The sequence below is a fragment of the Micrasema longulum genome, unplaced genomic scaffold (assembly GCF_059751315.1).
Source record: "Micrasema longulum isolate JH-2025_06_02 unplaced genomic scaffold, ASM5975131v1 h1tg000914l, whole genome shotgun sequence".
Classification (NCBI taxonomy): Eukaryota; Metazoa; Arthropoda; class Insecta; order Trichoptera; family Brachycentridae; genus Micrasema; species Micrasema longulum.
In genome coordinates, this window is record NW_028278105.1 from 1 (window position 1) to 21,406 (window position 21,406).

At 34.1% G+C, this 21,406-nt stretch overlaps 1 protein-coding gene across 2 annotated transcripts; it reads left to right on the forward strand.

Moving 5' to 3' along the window:
- Window positions 1-4,436: 4,436 nt before the first annotated feature.
- Window positions 4,437-17,268, forward strand: Esp (Epidermal stripes and patches). 2 transcript variants are annotated; one of them, XM_088231767.1, is made up of 11 exons: window positions 4,437-4,586; window positions 4,992-5,173; window positions 5,281-5,389; window positions 7,601-7,802; window positions 9,237-9,457; window positions 10,067-10,247; window positions 11,546-11,710; window positions 12,099-12,260; window positions 14,014-14,154; window positions 15,702-15,847; window positions 16,830-17,268. In XM_088231767.1, exons 2-11 carry the CDS (start codon window positions 5,022-5,024, stop codon window positions 17,190-17,192), a joined length of 1,842 nt encoding a protein of 613 aa, XP_088087893.1. In that variant the 5' UTR covers window positions 4,437-4,586; window positions 4,992-5,021; the 3' UTR covers window positions 17,193-17,268. The 2 variants fall into 2 exon arrangements, with proteins under 2 accessions (XP_088087893.1, XP_088087892.1); XM_088231766.1 differs by lacking the exon at window positions 4,437-4,586 and adding an exon at window positions 4,781-4,911.
- Window positions 17,269-21,406: the final 4,138 nt, after the last annotated feature.

The window sequence follows — 21,406 nt, forward strand, 5'->3', positions numbered from 1 at the left end:
CTCACACAATGGGGAATCCTGCACGGTGGCGGCAGAAGATATAAAATGCCTCAACTGTTCTGGTAACCACTCTGCCACCAGCAAGCTGTGCCCTGAGCTTAAAAGGCAACAAAACATAAAACACACGATGGCTGACAGAAACATTTCATATATTGAAGCTTCTAAAATGTTCGGAAAAGCGACGATTTCCTATGCAGAAATCGTCTCTAAAACGACAAAACCGAATGTCAATGTTGTTATGCCCGCGCCCTCCGCGCCAATATCCTACAAAAAATCAGTAGAGAGGAAGTCGAGGTCAAAAAAACTACCTTCCAAACCTAATGTTCCTCATCATGACCCTTCACTTCTGTATTTCCCGAATGGACAACTTCCATCTGGTTCTAATGGGAATGCTTTTCCTAGCACAGTCCCAACATCGAACAATACAATTATATCTACCATATTGAGTATTCTAGTATCGATCCTTCAAAACAATCCACAAATACCGTCCAACGTCGCCCATCAACTTCTAAATATAACCTCCCTACTTAACCACCACCATGGCTCCTCAGATGAGGATTCTGCAGTGGAACAGCCATAGCATTTTTAATAAAAAAGAAGATCTCTTGCATACATTGCAAGAAGAATCTATTTCAATTGCGGCCATTTCGGAGACGTGGATGGTCCCGGGATCTACTATTAGATTCCGGGGATTCCACTGTCTGCGAGATGATCGTGAGGATGGGAAGGGTGGCTCTGCCCTCCTCATCAAAAACTCCCTTCCCTTTATCCCTATTAATGTCAAGACTGACGGCTGTCCTTTCCAAGTGACAGCTGCAAAGGTTAATGACTTGACCATCCTTTCCATGTATATCTCCCCAACCAACAAACCCTCAAAATCGATACTTTTATCTTTGTTCCAAAAATTGACCCCTCCGTTCCTTATCCTTGGTGACTTTAATGCTCACCATGCCTTGTGGGGTGCTCCGACATGCGACAGGTTGGGAAGAGATATTGTTGATCTCTTGGATGATCTGAATATGTGTGTCCTGAATGATGGCTCCGCGACGCGCCTTCAGCTTCCAAATCAGCGACCCAGTGCAGTGGATCTCACCATCTCCAGCGCTGCAATGGCACCATCTGTGCAATGGTCAATTAAGGATGACACTATTGGTAGTGATCATTACCCTATAGTAGTCAGCCTCATATCCAGCCATAGATATTGCCAAATTGGCCTATCCCCTGGGGGAAGACGAAGACCGAGATACATTACAGAAAGAGTTAAATGGAGATACTTCTCTCACGACATTGAACTTAAAGTGAACGAGCTGCCCACCCCGACGAAAGAGAATGTAGTGAAGTGCTATGAAGCATTGTCATCATGCATCGTCGAAGCAGCAGACAAACATGTCCCTGTAAAGGAGAAAGGCAATAGAAGTAAACCCCCCCCTGCCCCATGGTGGGATAGCGAATGTGCGGAGGCAGTTTTGAAAAGGAAAAAGCAAGCTAAAGTTTACTCCTTAAACATGAGCCTAGAAAACTTGTTGAGTTTTAAACAGGTTGAAGCTAAAACAAAACGCCTCTTAAGAGACAAGAAACGACAAGGATGGAAAAACTTCTGTTGCTCTTTATCACGAGACGTGCCTATATCAACTGTTTGGAGCATGATACGTCGATTTAGAGGTTCTTTCACTCCACCAGTGAGACGTCCTGAGACCCTAGGGTGGGTTGAGGAGTTCGCCAACAAATTAGCCCCGCAGACCGCAAATAACTGGAATGAGTCTCCCTATTGGTACCAGTTTACAAATAGAAGCTGGTTAGATCATAGCTTCAGTTTAGATGAACTGAAGACTATTCTGACCCGGCTCACAGACTCAGCTCCAGGGATTGACGGTATACTGTATAGTTTTATCCAACATAACAGTGATCCTACCCTCTCCTACATCCTATCATTGATCAACATGATCTTTGAATCAGGAAACATCCCCCCTTCATGGAAAACCCAATCCATTATCCCTATCCTTAAGCCCAACAAAGACCCAAACTTTGGGTCTTCCTACCGCCCCATAGCCCTCTCCTCCACACTGTTGAAAGTGGCGGAACATATGGTGAGACAACGCTTGGACTGGTTTGTGGAGAGCTCGAAAACTCTCCCCGAGTCTCAATTTGGATTCAGGAAAAGAAAGAGCACTATTGAAAGCGTGTCGGTTCTGACATCTGATATCAGAGCCGCTCTTACTAAGAAAGAATTTCTTATAGGTGTCTGTCTGGACATAAGTGGTGCATATGACAATGTTATTATCCATATTCTAGAAGCTAAAATGCTACGAATTGGAATCCCGCGAAAACTCACTTCCTTTATAGCAAATTTGATTCTCTCCAGAAAGGTAGAAATCAGTGTTCGCGGTCATGCTGTGGTGGAGAGAGAGTTGAGCAAGGGACTACCTCAGGGTTCTGTCCTGAGCCCGATTCTCTTCAATATCTATACGCATGACATAAGCGGAATTGTTCCCTCAGAGACAAGTTTGCTTCAATACGCGGACGACTTCTTCATGTATACATATGGGAAGGACCCAAATAATCTAGAAAATACTCTAAATTTAGGTATGAGAAACATCATGAATTGGTTAGTGGAACATGGCTTGGATCTATCGACTGGTAAAAGTAATGCCATAACCTTTTGTAGACAGCGAAAAATCCCAACCATAAAAATTCAACACGGAGATGAGATAGTACCTTTTACGTCCCAGATTAAGTTCCTGGGAGTAATTCTGGACACTCATCTTACATGGAACTCATACATAAATCATATAGTAAACAAGTGTCAAGCCGGATTGAATACGTTAAGAGCAGTCTCGCGAGTATGGTGGGGGAGCCACCCTTTTATACAGAGACTTTTTTATACTGCGTATATCCGGAGCCATCTAGATTATGCCTCGTTCCTTTTAGAACCTTGTTCAAAAAAGAATCTCCAAAGACTTGACCGAATCCAATCCCAAAGTCTGAGACTAGTCGTCGGAGCCATGAAGTCATCTCCAATTAACGCTTTACAAGTAGAAGCTTGTGATCCCCCACTTGGTATGAGAAGACAATACTTGGCGGATAGATTTCTTCTAAAATGCTCTATCCAAAAAAACAACCTGCTCCTCAAAAAGGTACAATTTCTCTCTGACTGCGTGACATCCTCATCTTTTTGGTTTCATAAACCACCCCCTTTACTAGTCAACAGTTTTCATTTTTACAAATCTTTCGAATCTAACATTTATCCTAAAGACCTTCTTCCCCTTTATCGTTTCCCATTTAAAACTTCTATTTATGCCCCAAGTATTGAACTCACATTCGGAGTCGAAAGCCACCTACAGCCCCGGTGTACATTCAACCGTATTCGGTCGTCAAGATGGATAGGTTGGAAAATTATCTACACTGATGGATCTCGGTCAGATTCGGCAACCCATACGGGTGCGGCTATATATTGTGAAGACAACAACTTTCAAAGATTGTACAAATTGCACAAGAATGCATCTGTATTTACCGCAGAATGTATCGCAATCCGAGAAGCTGTCAAATACGCCTTAAGCTCACAATATAGCAAGTTCCTAATCCTGTCGGATTCCTTGAGTGCCTTACAAAAAATCAAATCCCCTCCATCCTTTTATCCCGAGGATGAGCTCTGCGTGGAAACTCGATTTCTTCTTTCTATATCAGAGGCATCCAATAAGAGTATTGTTATGTCCTGGATCCCTAGCCATTGTGGTATTCCCGGTAACGAAAAAGTGGACGCGTTGGCAAAGGAGGCGGTCCACTCCGGGGATCCTGCCTATAGTAATTTACTACCACTAGGTGATCTCCTTGTTATGACGAAGGAGAAGCAACTTCGCACATGGCAAGAATATTGGGTAGCCTCTTCCCAAGCCAAGGGTAAACATCTTTTCCAACTGAAACCAAATGTTACAGAAAAGCCTTGGTTTTCCAAAGTGATTCTGAACAAGTTTGAGACATCCTCCATATGCAGAATGCGCATTGGGCACTGCTGCAATGGTTCTCACCTGTTCAGAATCCATGTCCGGGACTCTGCCATTTGCGAATGTCAGCTAGATGAGGAAGATTTAAACCATATTTTTTTTGGATGCCCCATAAATGATTGTTATCCTGATTTCCTATCCGACCTCTCTGATATTAATATCCCATTCCCTATTCATATTCTAACTCTCCTGTCCCCACCCAATAAACGTGTATTTAAAATCCTATGTAAATATCTAGTTGTAAATGGTGTAAAGCTGTAAATATGTTTTATTATTATGTGTGTATATTATATTAAATACTAACATACTAACTTGTACATATTATATTACTAACACATGTGTATATATGTAAAAAAAAAAAAACAAAACTACTCGACACTGGCCAGAACACCCAAGTTGAGATGTGAAAAGGCCATGAAAAAACGAAGAAGAAGAAGAAGAAGTTTTTTTTGTATGTGTATGAAGCAATAAAAAACAAAAAACCAGATAAAATTTCGCAAAAACTGGAAATGAGAAACAAAATACATCAATAATAATTGTAAAAACAGCAAAAATCACACTATAAATTATTACAATTCGCACGGGGTTTGTGGTCAATTTTTTTATAACTGTAATTAAAATCTAATAATTCTCATCGGTGTTATAATCTACGCAATTTTCAAATCAACTGGTACTAAAAAATACATGGTTCTAGGGAATTTTCCCTACTTTATAATTTATAACAGAATTCTGTAAACACAGTTTCATGTGGAGATGTCATGTCAAATATGACATATGTCAATGTCAAATGTCAATGAAAATAAAAATAAACTTCATAACCTACAAACAGATATGTAGATAATAGGATAACAATATTTATTATGTTATATAAAGGAATCAATCTCGTTATGCGTAAATAAACTAATTTTTTGTATGTTACGGCTTTTATTTCGTTCATTTAATTGAGTATTTGTGTTTTAAAATGAATGGTCTATTTTATTTTGTGTGCAGGCGTCGTACGGTTACTTACACCGAGGTTTAATGGACACGTCCGCTGATCAGGCGCCCGAAGCTCCCAAGACTTGCAGAGAGATATTAAGATCCGTAATACCATGGACGAGACATAAAATTAATAAAAGCTTCACTAAAAAGAACTTGCATAAAAGACTTCCGATACTTACATGGCTTCCGAAGTATGAACCTATTGTAATTTACGTTTATTTGTAAATACTGATCATGTAATAAAATGTAGGTTGTCGGCAGTTAATATACAAAAATTAAAAGTTTTATTAATTTTCAGATACTCGTCGGAAAACGCATTAGGAGATTTAATTGCGGGAATAACAGTGGGACTCACTATTATTCCACAGTCTTTAGCGTATGCCAACATAGTAGGACTACCACCAGAAGTAAGTTGCATAGAATTAGAACTCGGAACCAATCTCTTTACCCGTAGAATTATAACAGTCCAGAAACCGCATACGCACGTCAAACTGAAGCCGACTAAAATACTCATAAATTAGTAGTTTAGTCGGCTTCAGTTGTGGTCACAAAAATGGTCAAGATACGCTGCGATTGGTGTACCAATGCTGTGCCCTATGCACCATTAGGTGCGGAAAATGGATGATGATGATGATGTTTTTGACCACTTCAATCTGATTTGAATTCACGACTTGTCTGTTTGTTGTGGTGTTAACTAAAAAATTCTGATTTTGAAGAAACCTAACTGTAGTAATTACCCCGTGATATGATTTGAATGAATCACGACTTTCCTATTTATAGCATTCAAGGAGGAAGATGGAAATGTGTGTTTTAAGTTGATAATTCAAAAATGATGATTTTGAAGTTACCTAGTAATTTATTTACATACATAAGTTTATTGTAAATTATTTGAGACAATAAGTCCCAAGTCCATGGGACTAAAAGTCCTGTGTTGAGATGGGATGAGCAATTATATGACAGACACATGAGTATATCACCACAAATATAGGATTAGAAACATAACATTGGCTTTGTTATGTGTAGCTCTACGTCGTTCACTATGGCAAAGACACTTAAAATCCTTTACTGTACATTAGTGCGAAGCAACTTAGAATATGCATCACAAATATGGAATCCTATGTACAATGTGCAGATATCACGCATTGAAAATATTTTTAAAAAAATCGTAAAGTTCATGTGTTTCCGGTTGAAACTTGAGTTTAAATCCGACCAGTATATTAATTTATGTAAAAAACATCACCTATTTATTGCCTCTGCAAAAACGTCGGGAAATAGCGGATATAATTTATTTACTTAAAATTGCCTCTGGTTCAATTGACTGTCCTGAACGACTATGCAAACTTTCTATCAATGTTCCTTCCAAAGTTTTAAGAAATAACCCTCTTCTCCACATACCTCTTGTTTCATCTAATTATAGGCAAAATTCATATTTATGGCGAACTTTTAATAATTTTAATGTAATAAATAAATCATTTAACATAGATTTATTTGCAAATAATCTTAATGACGTACGGCGTTAGCTTTCGAAATAATTCGTAGTATTTTTTCTTTTCTTTTGAATTTACATTTAATTACTATTCATTTTATGTTCAAGAATCTTTTTTAACTCACTGTGATGCTACTTGTGAAAACCTGTAATTGGCTTATTTGTTATTTTTTTTGTAATATATATAAAAGATAATTATAGCTGTTGGTTATCCAAATAAATAAAATTTAAAAAAATTAAATATATATATGGCACATCAATATTGTTAACAGTAAACTCAAGCACTTGGAAAATCATCAAGGAGTTTCCTACTCAAATCCCTCCCACTGAGGAAAATGCCGTCCTTAACTCCTTTCTTGAAAATTTTTTTTTTCATTGAGAGCTTAATACGTTCTTCCAAAATATTGAACACTCTCGGTGCGATAAATGAGAGATGTCTCTGAGCAAAGGTCGTACGGGTTTTGGGTATGACATAATTTACGCTCTGGGAAAACCTCGTACTGACATTCTGCTGAGACCTCTCCTTATTGTTTGACCAGAAGTGTGTAAGTGCTTCTTTTAGGTACAGTAGTCTCATATCCAGTACCTTGGTGTATTGGAACAGCTGTTCTGACGGGTATATTGGAGGGCGCCAAAACATTATTCTCAATAATAATTTCTGTGAAATTATGAGCGGCTTGAAAATGGATGCCGCATATCTATTCCATAGGTTGCCGTGGATTGAATCAGAGCAAAGTACACACTTCTGATCTTAAATATACTTTAAATGCTTAAACTAAAGAATAAAATATGTTAAGTGGTAAAGTCAGATTGTGTTTTTTCTCATATGTAATTGCTTTTTGATGTTGTTAAAGGCAATTTTCATACAAGTTACGTGTACTATTTTACTTAATGATACCAGTATCCAATGTTGTTTTTGAAATGAATCAATTTTTCCTAACTTGTATCTCTTCACCTAACTTTCCTTAGACCTCATAGAGTAAAACTGTGTACTTATTAACTTTTACTAACATAACATTGAAAAAAATTAGAAAAATTACAGATTTCTCAGTAATAAGAAGTGGTTACAGAAGGACAAAAAAACAAGGCACCATAAAAATTTGCGAATGGTTGAATTTTTATGCATTTTTAGTATGGGCTGTATGGGTCATTTCTCGGAACCTTTATTTACATATTCCTTGGAAGTTGTAAGGAAGTTTCCATCGGCCCCGCTGCCATCACCTCCTTAATGACGTACCAGACTGTATCCAATAAAGGCTTTGGAATTGAGCACGCCATACTTTTGACATTCTTAGTCGGCATTATAGAACTTTTAATGGGATTATTGGGACTTGGTAAGAAATATTTTTTAAATTTTTATTTAACTCTCCCTTCCCGTTGATGTGTAGCCAGTGCACATTGCATTTAATAACTTTTATATCTCTGTAAATATAATAAATACTGAATTAAGATATTCAGTATTCCTTTGTTATACATTTACGTATCGATTGAACTAATTTATTGTTAAATATTAACATATTACAACAGAGACGAAGAACATTTTAAAGAAGGTAATATAGAAGTCTAGACATCTACAGGGCTTATGACCTGTCATTGGCTGGTTTAAGTGGCCACTATACACACTGTGTAACATTCACCATTCTGTTGAATAGTAAATACTTATTGGTCACAAAAAAAGCATTTGATCAGAAATTCAATAAAAAGCTTACCAATGTGTCGCATTGTCAAGGCGACGAATTAAAAGAGTACCGAATAAATGAATGTCTCAAACACACTTTACGTCTCACTCTCTACAGAAAGAGTGACAATTGAGCGTTAGCAAATGGTGTTTTCATGTTTTTAGCGATTACATTTAAAATATTTTCATTTTTTACTCCAAATATAGTTGATTCAAGCAATTGCCTGTGAATGTTCCATTTTTCAGATTTTCAATCCCTCGTTTTTGTATGTGTATTGACTACACAGCACCGAAATGTGCGAATTTATTTAGCACAGAATGGGAAGGGTTGAAGGATAAAACACCTTTACGAATATAACCAAAATAATATTATTTATTTCAATTATCCAACAACAAAAAAAAAATACAAATAAGTAAATACTTATTTGTATTGTATATACAATGTACAAAACATATCATCATTCCTTTCCGGTGCATAGGGCACTAAATTGGTACGCTTATCGGAGCGTATCTTGATTAATTTTTTTTGTTACGTGAAGGTAAGATGATCAGTCTTACTCTTCATTTATCAGTCCAGGGACAATGAAATATCCTTGTCTAAAAACACCTTTTTAAATAAATATTTAATATCAACCATGTCGGGAATCGAACCCGAGACCTCTTGCATGGTATGCAAGCGCGCCGACCATTACACCATGAGGCCGACTAAAGTATAATATTTAAACGTTTTATATTCTTCTTCTTCTTCTTCTTCTTCTTCTTCTTCTTCTTCTTCTTCTTCTTCTACTTCTTCTTCTTCTTCTTCTAATGGTCTCACAAAACTGTATTTACCCTCAAGATATTGCTTCACATAAATAACAGGCAGTGGTAAAAGCTCGAATCTGAAAGTATTTTACATGGAATTTTTGAAAAATAAAAGAAATGTTATAGATATTCATTCAAGAGTAGTATTGTGAATTTACAAATTGTATGAAGTGACTAACTAAACCGTATAAATCTTATGAAAATAATGTTAAGGCTTTCTATTTTTCAAATTCAGTAATACACGCTGCTTTTAAAAAAAAAAAAAATGAAAAAAAATTATTTTCAGGATTCATGATTGATTTCATATCTGGTCCCGTATCGTCGGGCTTCACTTCCGCTGTGGCTCTTGTGATTCTCACATCACAGGTGAAGGACATCCTGGCAATACCAGTTAAAGGAACAACATTCCTCCAGCAATGGATGTCCATATTCGCAGAAATTCATTCTACTAAAATGTGGGATGCCGTTCTGGGGCTCTCTTGTATCTTTGTTGTCTTACTTATAAGGGTAATTAACAACTTCTGTGGCATTCAATGTATGTGAATGATTTAAAATTCATGTTTTGTTAGATTATTAAAGTAATTTAATTTAATTTTATATAGCGGCTTCTCTAAGCTTCTTATTCTTAGTGGTGGGGGCCAGTGCTATACAAGCTCCTGACGTCACTGCGACCTGTGAAGATCTATTGTGACAGGTCCCCTTGAATAGTTCTCGCCTAATAGGTCTATAAAGAGCCTGGCTACTTTGTGGAAGGCGAGAGTTTACATTTTGCTAAATATCCCCCTCTGAGCCCAGATCCGTAGAGTATCAGGCTATTAGGTTGGGGGTGAGCTCTTTAACATCTTCAGGTTTAACCAGTGGTCCCCCGAGGATGAGGCTCTTCTCTAAGCTTTACTCTTGATGTCAAATTAAGTACTGAAATGGTAGTTAACCTTTCAGAGCCTAAGATCAAATTCATGATCATGTTATTAAATAAAAAAACAGCTACTGTAACTAGATTATTAAAAATGTTTTAGCTACGTAATACTTTCACTAATAGAATTGCGTTTTTGCGAAATATTTTACCTTTTTGTATTGTAATATTATGTACATTGTTATTATTTTACTATGTTTCAGTCCCTCGGAATGATTAAAATAGGTCCGGATGAAGATGATGCCAAATCTAAAACTCATATTATAATAAACAAGATAATTTGGGGCATTGGAGCGTTAAGAAACACATTAATTATTGTCATCTGTGGCATCATCGGATATATGTTGACTACAGTGGATAGTGATCCTCCTATCAAACTCATTGGTGATAATTATAAAATATGATTTTCTAATGTAATTTGATTAAGGATACTTTTTTTCATGAAATGTGTAAATGTTTGCTCCCTTCAGATTTGTGCTGACATTTATATTAGCTTTCTGCTATTTTCTGTCTTTAAAAATTAAATTCTGGTTGCAACAGAGTGAGGATTAAGGTCAGGAATTGTCAAATTTATCTAGCGACTATAATTCTGTTTTTACATATCTCGCAATAACTCATTTAGGAGTAAAATCCGCACTTGATACTCAAAAAAGTTAATAAACAACATTATTTATAGTGACCTGGTTGTTTTAAATTTTATTTTGAATCTTGAAGTAGGACACACATAAACATAATCTTATGTGTGCTCTAATAATAACAATGCACATATATTTAATAACATTTAGTAAAATGTTTGACCACAAAGTTAATGATTTAAATATTAATAATACATATATTTTATTTATAAGTTGTTTAACACATATTTCTTAACCTTCAATTTGAATTTTGTTTTTTTTTTCTTTTTATTAATGTTTTTTCCCATATCATAATATTTTTTTTACTGTCTTATATAAAATGGAATTTTGTGATTTTGCCTTTTTTCTAAATGAGAGTTTATAAATTATAACAAAAAAAAATGTGGAGGAGAATTTTTTTTTTTGTTGATATAAATAAACAGTGTAATTTTTACCAATAAATCCCCACATTCATGGGGTTAGAGGATCTTCAACTGGATTGCGTATATTTATATACATTGCCTGGATTATAGCAGTACGTTGTATCATTATATCTGTACAGCATTTTGGCTTAACAACACTCAATCAATTCCATTAGTCAAGTTACATCATATGAACTTACTTTTATTTTTTATTGTTGTTACTTCCCAAGGAATTGACGATGACACAATGCTGCAAGTGGAAAAAAAAACTTCTATAAGACAGAATACTGCATCTTAAAATGCAAACAAATATGCTGTTTTGCCCTTACAGCACCGTTGTCATGCGGAACATGATACGAACATAAGATATTTGAGTTACAGCCTTTATAAATCAAAAAACATTTTCAAAGAATATTCAGCCAAAACATGTTTTTGTGAATTCTATTAAAAATACATTTTTTAAAAAAATATTTGAATGAAGGAATTGAATCAATCTAACTTCTCACAATTTTTTTATTGTTTCTACTATTACTTCGCGTGGAATATAACAAAATGTCAAAAAAAACTTTGAAGTAATTTATCTCAAAACTAGCTTTTTTCAGATACGGCGAATTATGAAATTATTGAATTCATTCTGTATTTTCAGGTTATGTTCCACCAGGTTTCCCTGAAATAAAACCACCCCCCTTTAGCTACACAAGGGGTAATGTCACACATAACTTCCTAGAAATGTGCTCTGATCTCGGATCTGGGCTGATAATTGTCCCTCTAATTGGTCTCTTGGAAAACATTGCCATTTGCAAAGCCTTTGGTATGTTTCAATTTAAAAAATATTTTAATTAAATCTATCATCTTGACAAAATAAATATAAAACTAGCATAGATAGAGAATTGTGTTATAGAATCATGATACCAAGCATTACATATCTTTTTTTAAAGAGGTGCTACAAATAGGTGCTTGAAAAAACTACTTTGCATATTCATATCGATGGTGGAAAGGCAAAAATGGCATGTAGCCAACTTTCCACAGACCACTTGTCTCAATTACTCAAGCTCTGATTTATAATTACGCTATTTAAATATCAACTTAATGAAAGTATTAATTAGGTTGCTTTATTAGCTACTCACAGTGACAAAATTATATAATTTTTCAGAGTAAAAAACTGGATATTTGAATTTATTTTTCTTGTATCTTTTTAGCAAATGGCAAGACAATAGATGCTACTCAGGAGTTGATAGCCATCGGCGTGAGTAATATCGGAAGTGCCTTTGTGCAGGCGTACCCTTCCACTGGATCTGTGCCTCGCTCGGCTGTCAATCATGCATCCGGGGTCCAGACACCTTTTGGAGGACTGTACACGGGTAAATTAATATACAAAATAAAATAATCGGCATCGTCATCAAACCCTTAACCGCACCCGGTAGTGTAAATAGTTAAATCAGATGCAGCGTATCTCTATCATTTGTCACAGAAGTCAGTCAAAAAGACATATTATTTAATAGTGTATTCTCTTTATTTATTTTCTCCTCTATTTCCTCTTTTAAACGCGAACAAAAGGAAATAGCGATTGTAGAACGGATTTTTTTTTAATGACATAATTTTTACCATTTTGTTTGACTTTTGGTCATAGAATAAAGAATGGTCCAGAAGGAGCGTAGAATAATATTTGAATGCATTGGACTATGTCGAAAAATCCCCTCATTGCCCACTTTCGCCGCGCGCTTACTTGGTGCAGTGGTCAAGACGCAAGACTCACACACGGAAGGTTCCGGGTTCGATTCCCGGTGAGAACACGAAAATTAAATGAGATTTTTCTCAAGCCTGGGTGTTCTGTGATGTAATTCACCACTGTAATTGGGCCTCCTAGCCTGTTGTGGTGCAAAAAATAAGAAAGGAAGAAAGAAAGAAAGAAAGAAAGAAAGAATCCAAATGTATAAATGTATGTATAAAGTCGCTGCGTAATGTTTTCAGGTTGCGAAAAATATAACCATAACACAAATATAATTAATATTTTTATTAAAACGCAATTTGTGAATTACTCTTAAATTATATTGTACACGCGAAAATATTGATTGACACAACAGAGTAAAGTCAATTGTAAGATATATTTTTTTTTTATTATTCTATTTTTTTTGTTTTTTTTACAATATACATAAGAGGTAAAACAGAGTAAAAAAAATATAAAGGATAATTACATAGCAATGAAATGCATTTTAACAGTAAAATAAGTAAACAAAAAATCCCACAAAAGCATGGCCTGTTTGTGGATATACAAGAAATGTTTATGAATTTTTTGCTCTTATAATAAATACGCAGGTATAATATTTTTGTGTAATATAAGAAAGAGAAAAGAAAATATTCTGTAAAATATTAGAAGGTACTTATTTATTTTATAGTAATTAAAAAGGAAATAAAAAATATAAAAAAACATAAAAATATTCCTTATAATAATAAAATATCATAAGGTAAAATATATATAAAATATTCCTTTAATAAAAGGGCAACAAATATATAATAGAAAAAAAGAGTTACTATCTTTTATAAGAGTAATTCATCAGCGGGGAAGCTAAAATTCCACTTAATCAATTAAAACCAATGTTTTTATTAATAAAATGTAGCGCAAAAAAATTGACTACCCTGGCAACACTAACAAAATGTCCATTTTGTTTACTTTGACAATCTGACAGGTGGAAAAATAATTTTTTTTTTGAGTAATGCATTTGCTACCTACACGTGTATTCGCTACTTACACATGAAATGTGATCCCATCCTGTTACTTTTTGATCCCAGCAGCATTTCTACACTTCAAAATGACACAACGCGGCATAATTTAATTCAAATCGGGAATTGCGTACTGAGCAACGTCTACAAAGAAACTAGTGGGTTAAAACGTAAAACTACTCATTTAAGAGTAGTTTAGTCGCCTTCTGTTTGATGTGCGTATGCGGTTTCTGAACTATTCTTAATTCTATGCTTTTGGTGTTCATTTTTAAATTTGAAGAAAAATGGAAACAACTTATGTTAACATCCAATACAATAAAGGACTGAAACTCCATCAACTAATAAAATCAAACTACCTAAGATTTTAAAGTGATGTTGAAACGATGTTTGCAGGAGTTCTGGTAATATTGTCGCTGCTGTTCTTCACTCCGTACTTTGCGTACATTCCCAAGACTTCTCTGGCTGCTGTGATCATTGCCGCTGTTATATTCATGGTAGAATTTCATGTCGTCAAACCTATGTGGAAAATTAACAGTAAGTTTTATAATAAACAAGTAATTTGTATCAAATAAACAAACAAACTCTTGTTTTGTATAAAATAGATTCGCATTTAAAATTTTAAGCCTTTTTAGGGTGAAATAGATTTCCTCCATACAATGGGAAAGTATTCATGTATTCTTTCTGCTTATTACAAGTTTATGCACTTTTTAGAAATTTATTATACTGTAGTGGAGAGCAAATACTTGAATAAACATTATCAGGTTGCCAACACTGGATCGCCCTTTTCAGTTGGTAAACCTGAGACGAACCTAACTTCACACTATATGACACTTGAAAAGGCATCACTCGCTGCATTTCTTCTCGATCTTTCGTCTAACTATACCTGTTTTAACTATATTGCGAATTCCTTTTGATAAATTACATGGCGATATAGTGTGTAACTTCTTAGTTATAAATATTTCAAATCTAATTCATGATAACCTTTATAATCCGCACTCGCAAATCAATATGATGTAATACAATAATTATTATTCTTTCTCAGATAAACATACTACCATCCTACTTTGTTATAATTTTTTGTATTTCAGTTTTAAAACTGATTTTTGTATAATTTGTAAGCTGTTTTAACTATTTTTAATATTTTTTGTATTACAATGTTTTGCTGTCGGTACTGAACAATCCACTTTTTGGTTTTTTAGTAGTTTTCTTTTGAATTCGGGTTCAATTCCTGATGTCATCACAATTATAATAATGTGATTTTTCTCAAGCTTCATGCTGCCTATGCAATTACAATTTACCACTGTAATTGGACCTCTAGCCCGGTGATGGTGCAATGAAAATAATTGTTTACATTATATTATTGTTATTTTTTGTATTGGACTGTCTTAATTTGTCTATTTACTAAATGTTTAGCAATATTTAAAGCATTCAATTTGTGGTCACCGACTGGTTCAGCCGGATGAATCTCATCCACATGAAAAAGGTTTTAGCTCTTTTACTTCACAAAAGTCAACAGATGGAAGAGATGTGGATGTTTAAACATGGGCAGAATGGTGAATGTTACACAGTGTGTAAAGTGGCCACTTAAACCAGCCAATGTCAGGTCATAAGCCCAGTAAATGACTAGACTTACATATTCCCTTTTCAAAAATGTTTTCCCTCTCTGTTGCAACAAATTCAAATCAAAATAAATTTACCTCAATTTTTTTTTTATTAATTTGTTTATTCATACAAATACGTATATTTTACAAAAAAATAATAACGTATCCCTAACTCTATGAGGCCAAGAGCCCTGTGTTGAGTTGGGATACAACATAATGGAAAGTGGAAGCATGCATGTTATTAAACAATAGCAAAAATAAAAATGATTACATAAGCATATAATATTTCAGTAAACATCTGGACAACACGCTTAACAGTATATAAACCTGTGCAATATCTCGCAGAAGTCTCCTGCAATGGTCTCTTCCCTTAGATAAAATCCAAACTTGTACCCTTTTCCTGAAATTGTATGAGAAGTTCAACTTTTTGCATCCCTTTGAATACATGTGAATATTTTGTCTGCCTTTTCTTTTTCCTAGAGATGGATTTAATTCCTGCAACTGGAACATTCATCTTCTGCCTGGTCTTTCCTCTGGAAATCGGAATACTTCTTGGTGTCGGTCTCAATTTAATGTCCATTCTCTACAATGCAGCACGACCCCAGATAACAGTTGAATCTCATATCGTGAGTTTTTATGCAATGTTCATATTTTCGATTTACTAGACAACTTTTGATAACTTGTAACTTATGTACATTCCACAGCACACAGGATTTGCCCACATTCTTCTAAACTGGTATATAAGAAACAAATTCACATATCGTGACTATAGTCCTTAAAATATAGCTTGATTAGAGTGACAAGTGAAGACTCGAAGGAGTGATTTATGTTGACACACGAAAAATCATGTGTATCTGGCATGTTAATTAATTTTTTGAATACAATGCTTTACATATAAATCAACATAATTATATAAAATCAGCTTCAAAACTAAAATAAACCCAATTATTAACGACGTTCTTACAAGGTTATGTCATTTTGCAAAAATGTTAGAGATGGACAATATGATCAATGTTAATCGATCTAATAAAATAAAAAAAATTGTTGTTCATAAAAAAAAATTTTGAATGTCTTATTTTTTTAGTAAATAATTGTCTTAAACACACTATAAGAGGCTTGTTTTTGCATTTTTATATCAATTTTCGGAGTCTCATTTTCGCATGAAAAATCTGATAAAATCGATTTGATCGGTACATGATCAGTAATTTCCCATCACTAATGACATTAGTTTGGCAGCTGTCATTTAATCAAGCTATATTTTAAGGACTATAAGTATTCGTTTTCCTGGGGGAGGAGGGTGGCCTTAATTTTGCCACACAGTGGTGGTACTTTCATAGAAGCCCATAAGGCCGAACTTGCCTAACATACCATTAATTTTTTCACAAGATATTGTTTATTTATATAATATATCATAATTTGCCTTTTGGGTGCTTTGTAGACTGTACAACTGTAGTGAAGAATGCATACATCATGTTTTCACGGAAGTTAATTTAAACTAATATATGAGCTTGCCTTATTGGTAAACCCTCGGCACCGCCACTGCCAGCCACACATCCTTTTTACGATGTTATTGTCGATTTAATTTGCTTGTTTTTATTTTGATTTTAGAGTCCGGGGGGAGGAAATTATCTCATGGTGACTCCGGATCGCTGCCTCATCTTCCCGTCTGTGAACTACGTTCGCCGCGTCATCATCAAACAGTCCGTGCGGATCAACTTACCCGCCGTGATAAACTGTACCTATATCTACGGAGCGGACTACACGGCGGCCAAAGCCATCGAATCTCTCGCCCGAGACTTCAAGGCGCGCGGACAAGCGCTGTTCTTCTACAACGTCAGGCCGAGTGTCTGCGAAATGTTCGAAGGGCTAGATCCCGCTGAATTAATCATATTTTATAACATCGAAGATTTAGATGATCTACTTAAAAATGAAACCTCATTTTATGAACCTAAAGACATAACTTTGTTATGATTTATAGGTGTATGTTACTTAATTTTAGTTAATACAATTATATTTTTGATGTTCTTATGACTATACAGATTGAAAAGTAATTTAGAAAAATTAAAATATTAAAAAAGGGGTCATTCCATTGTGACTGGTGGGATATTTGATTCCAGAATAGTAAATTAAACTAGATAAAGAACCATTTTACTAAACAGTTTTCAAGAAAAAGCCAAAAAGTCAATACGTTCTGTATTATGATTATTTTAACAAATGTGACTGGTGGGACACTGGAAAATCTCTTCTGCATTTGAAGAAAAGTTTATGCCTAACTACTCAATATTAATGACAATTGATGAGAGATTTTTATATGTTGTAAAGCATGTAATATCGAACACTTATGTTTTAATAAAATATAAGTCTAATAACAATAGTAGAAAAAAAGCATAATTGTGACCGGTGGGATTTTAAAATCGTAAACATGTTCGATAGTTTCCACAAACAATAAAGTCATTATTTATTGTTTTGAAAAATATTCTTGTAGACTTATAAAAAAAATGTTTATATATGTTATTATTAATTAGAGGTGATAAATGGAAATAAAAATTTACATAATTTCCCACTTTACATGGAATGCCCCAAAAATAAGACAAATCTTATTTGCTGGATGGAACGTAAGCATTAATAGAAATTTAATTCTCATATATTTTTTGTCACAAAACAATTTACTTGATTTATACATAATAATATATTGTCATCATTTATCATTATACATAATATTTCTCTGTGTGAAAAGGGAATCAAAATAAGTTCATTTCAAAACAAAACAAAGTATAATTAAATCTTAGAGTAATAATTTTCTAGAATTGCATAGAACAAAAGCATTACAAATTTTCAGTTTGGTTTTAGTTTGGTTTTTAGCTGAACAACAAACGTGTAATGGACGGTTTCGGTTTGCGTTTGCAATTCTCAAAATTCCCAAGTATCTAAGACCCGTTGTATTGCTGTAATCTGTAGCTTACTTCATTGTCAATAATAATAGAATGGTTTTTCTCCGTACAGGTGACTCTATTAGGTAATTACTCTTAGATGACGCGTTACAAGTGTGAAAGAAATGGCATTTTAATTTTTAGGTAATGAGGAAGTTCAGCGCCACGGGAAATTGGATTTAAAAAATGTTTTCTTAGGAGCGGTAAAAATTTAAGTTTCTTGACAATGTATGAAAAAAATATTAAAAATGATTTTAATAAAAGCTAACTACTTTGAACGCCGTGATTTCAACTTCTGATTCAACCAATGATATCGAGTTGTGATAGATTTCTGGTTAACTGGAAGCCAACTGACCAATCAGCAGAACTCACCAAGAAGAGAGCTTGAGACATCACACACGGAGTAATTTCGCAATAACAAAACTTAACTTAAAAATCATAGCGCTGATAATACGATACAAAAAAATATCATTTAATTTTTCTTCAATGTAGGTATAATTTTACACGCTTATTGAAAGTCAATATATAAATGAATAAGCAAAACAACACAAATAAATAGTCCGGTTTCAATAAATAACTACATATTTCAAAAATAATCAAATAAATTAACATAAATAAAATAATATTGTCAGTTCCATATACTGCTGTCTTCCATGTAGTCATTTAGTCCATAATAGGCCTTTTTTAGAAGTACGCCTTTTGTAAAAATGTTGAATTTATTTTCCGTCATAATTAGGACACTGTCGGGTATTCTATTGTAGAAGCGTACGCAGTGCGCAGTGCCCCACAAACGATGTGCTTACCTTCCTTAGCTTTAATTTCGGAATTACTAGTTTGTCTTTACTTCTAGTATTGTAATTATGTTTGTCGCTATTTTTTTGAAAGAGAGATATATTTTTACGCACATGCATAATATTCTCATAAATATACTGACTATATACCGTTGTAATGTTTAATAGTCTATTAACAACTGAACTTCCTCATTGCTGTCGTAATGCTACACATAAATATTTACCATCGTGTGTACCAAAAATGTTTTAATTACAACACTGCGACTATGAAAAACAAAACAGATAAATCGTTTCATCCCTAATCTAATTAGTTGTATTTTAGACAACTGCCAGCTAGTGTCGTTTCAATGGTTACGAGTTACACAAATGTAAATGTGAACCAAGGAAATATGTATATTTCTTTCATAGACAAATAATTCAGGTTGTGGTCCTGTGGCTAGTGTCTCGGACTCACGGATCAAAGGTCCTTGGTTCGAATCCCACTCTACCCCAACTTAAATTTCATTTTCTAATAGCGAGTTATTTACAACTCGCTGAAATGGTCCTCAAAATTAAATATTTCTTTTTTTTTTTCAAATTGTTGAGGGCAATGCAATATTTACTATATCTCAGATGTAGCTAGGTATAGAGGAATAATATGTATATTTATTTATATGTCAGTAATTTTCATTAAATATTTTTATAAAAATGCTAGTCTTAAAATTCTTAAATGATGGACAAAGTAGCTTAACTCAACATTTGTTTTGTGACTCATCGCATGTTTTCCACACACAGATATATTGTTATTATAAAAATTGTGATACTATACATATATGATATTCCTATTATGTTAAAAACATTATACATCCTCATTGTACTTATTTTTGCACTTGTACTTTTCTGTGCCGCTAGGTATTGCTATGGCAGTTCCCAGCAGGCTGCAAAATTTGAGAAACTCTCATATGGACCGCTGTCGTGTTGATAATTTCAATAATCCTTCGTGTTCTAGTGTTTCATCAAGCTTCAAACAGATGTCTCCGAGAATTCGAAATCTAAAATCGTTCGGAATACTTGATGACCTCAATGTGTAAAGCGCATACAAAAGCATGTGTCTTTATGCGCTTTTTTTATATGGCCAACCCTCCGAGCACGGAAGCGAAGGGCGTGTTAAACGCATATGGCACTTAACCGGTTAACCCCTGTGAGTTATCTTGTCATATTTATTAAAGAAATGTACATTTTATTAGGATGAATATTTGTAAAGCAAAATATATATTATTCACTAAGATAAAAAAAGAAGATTAAAAAAAACAACATAATGTACTTATTTTCATTATTTATCTTCAGTATAAAAAATACAAAAGTCACAAAATTAACATTGATATATAACTATTTATATAATTATGCATATATTTTTCTTAATACTAAAAGCTTTATTAATTTATTATTTATCAGAAAATCAATGTATGTACTTATTGTGCGTTTGTGTAAATATAAATTTTTATAAAAAGTATTTTGTTTCATTTTTTATAACTAAATACAGACATGCATGTGTATACTGTGGACAGTTATAAAAAAATACTGGCTTAGTTATATTAAAATGGTGTTCTGTATGTGTCTGTGAGTGTCGCTAGTAATTTATTATTGTTAAAAAAAATGTACCAGTAGATGTTCTATTTTATCATTCCATGTCCGCTTCTTAGTTGGGAGCATACGAAGTTCATAAACAGCATTTTACACAGAGATACATAATATTTACATTTTTGCACTCTCATTTTGGTGATTTTTCATAATATAATAATTAGCTTTAAAATTTATGTATTTTTTTACTTGAATGAACACAAAATAGATTTGACAATTAAATTAGACAATACATCATGAGATTTGTAAAATTTTTGAAAGTGTAATCAAATCTACATAATTTTGTTAATTCAATGATAGGAATATCTATTAATCTTCATGAGCTACCCAAATATTTCAATTTAGGAATTTTAAAGGACTTGGTAATAACTCCTGATAAAAAACAGAAATAACATTGCGATTCAGATAACGTCATTATTCCTGTTGACTAAATTTGGTGAACGTGCATTTTCGGTCAGAGGCCCTTTGGAATGAAATGCTCTCCCAGCAGAAGTGGGAAATTATGAGTGAAGTGATGTTTCGAAAAAACTTTAAACCTACCAGTTCTCTTAACAGTTTAATATATTCTTATTCTTAGAGGTGGGGGTAAGTATTATTCAAGCTCCTGACGTCACTGCGACCTGTGAAGATCTATTGTGATGGGTCCCCGTGAATAGTTCTCGCCCGCTATGCCCAGGTCTATAAAAAGCCTGGCTACTGTCTGGAAGGCGAGAGTTTACATTTTGTTAAATCTCCCCTTCCAAGCCCAGATCCGTAAAGTATCGGGCTATTAGGTAGGGGGCGAGCTCTTTAATATCCTCAGGTTTAACCAGTGGTCCCCCGAGGATGAAGCTCCTTTTATGAT

Excerpts from the sequence above, each read along its gene's own strand:
- Esp (XM_088231767.1), top strand. The coding sequence starts at position 5,022 with ATGGACACGTCCGCTGATCAGGCGCCCGAAGCTCCCAAGACTTGCAGA. Across the intron at positions 5,390-7,600 it reads TAGTAGGACTACCACCAGAA|TATGGGCTGTATGGGTCATT; the intron begins GTAAGTTGCATA and ends ATGCATTTTTAG. Across the intron at positions 7,803-9,236 it reads AATGGGATTATTGGGACTTG|GATTCATGATTGATTTCATA; the intron begins GTAAGAAATATT and ends AATTATTTTCAG.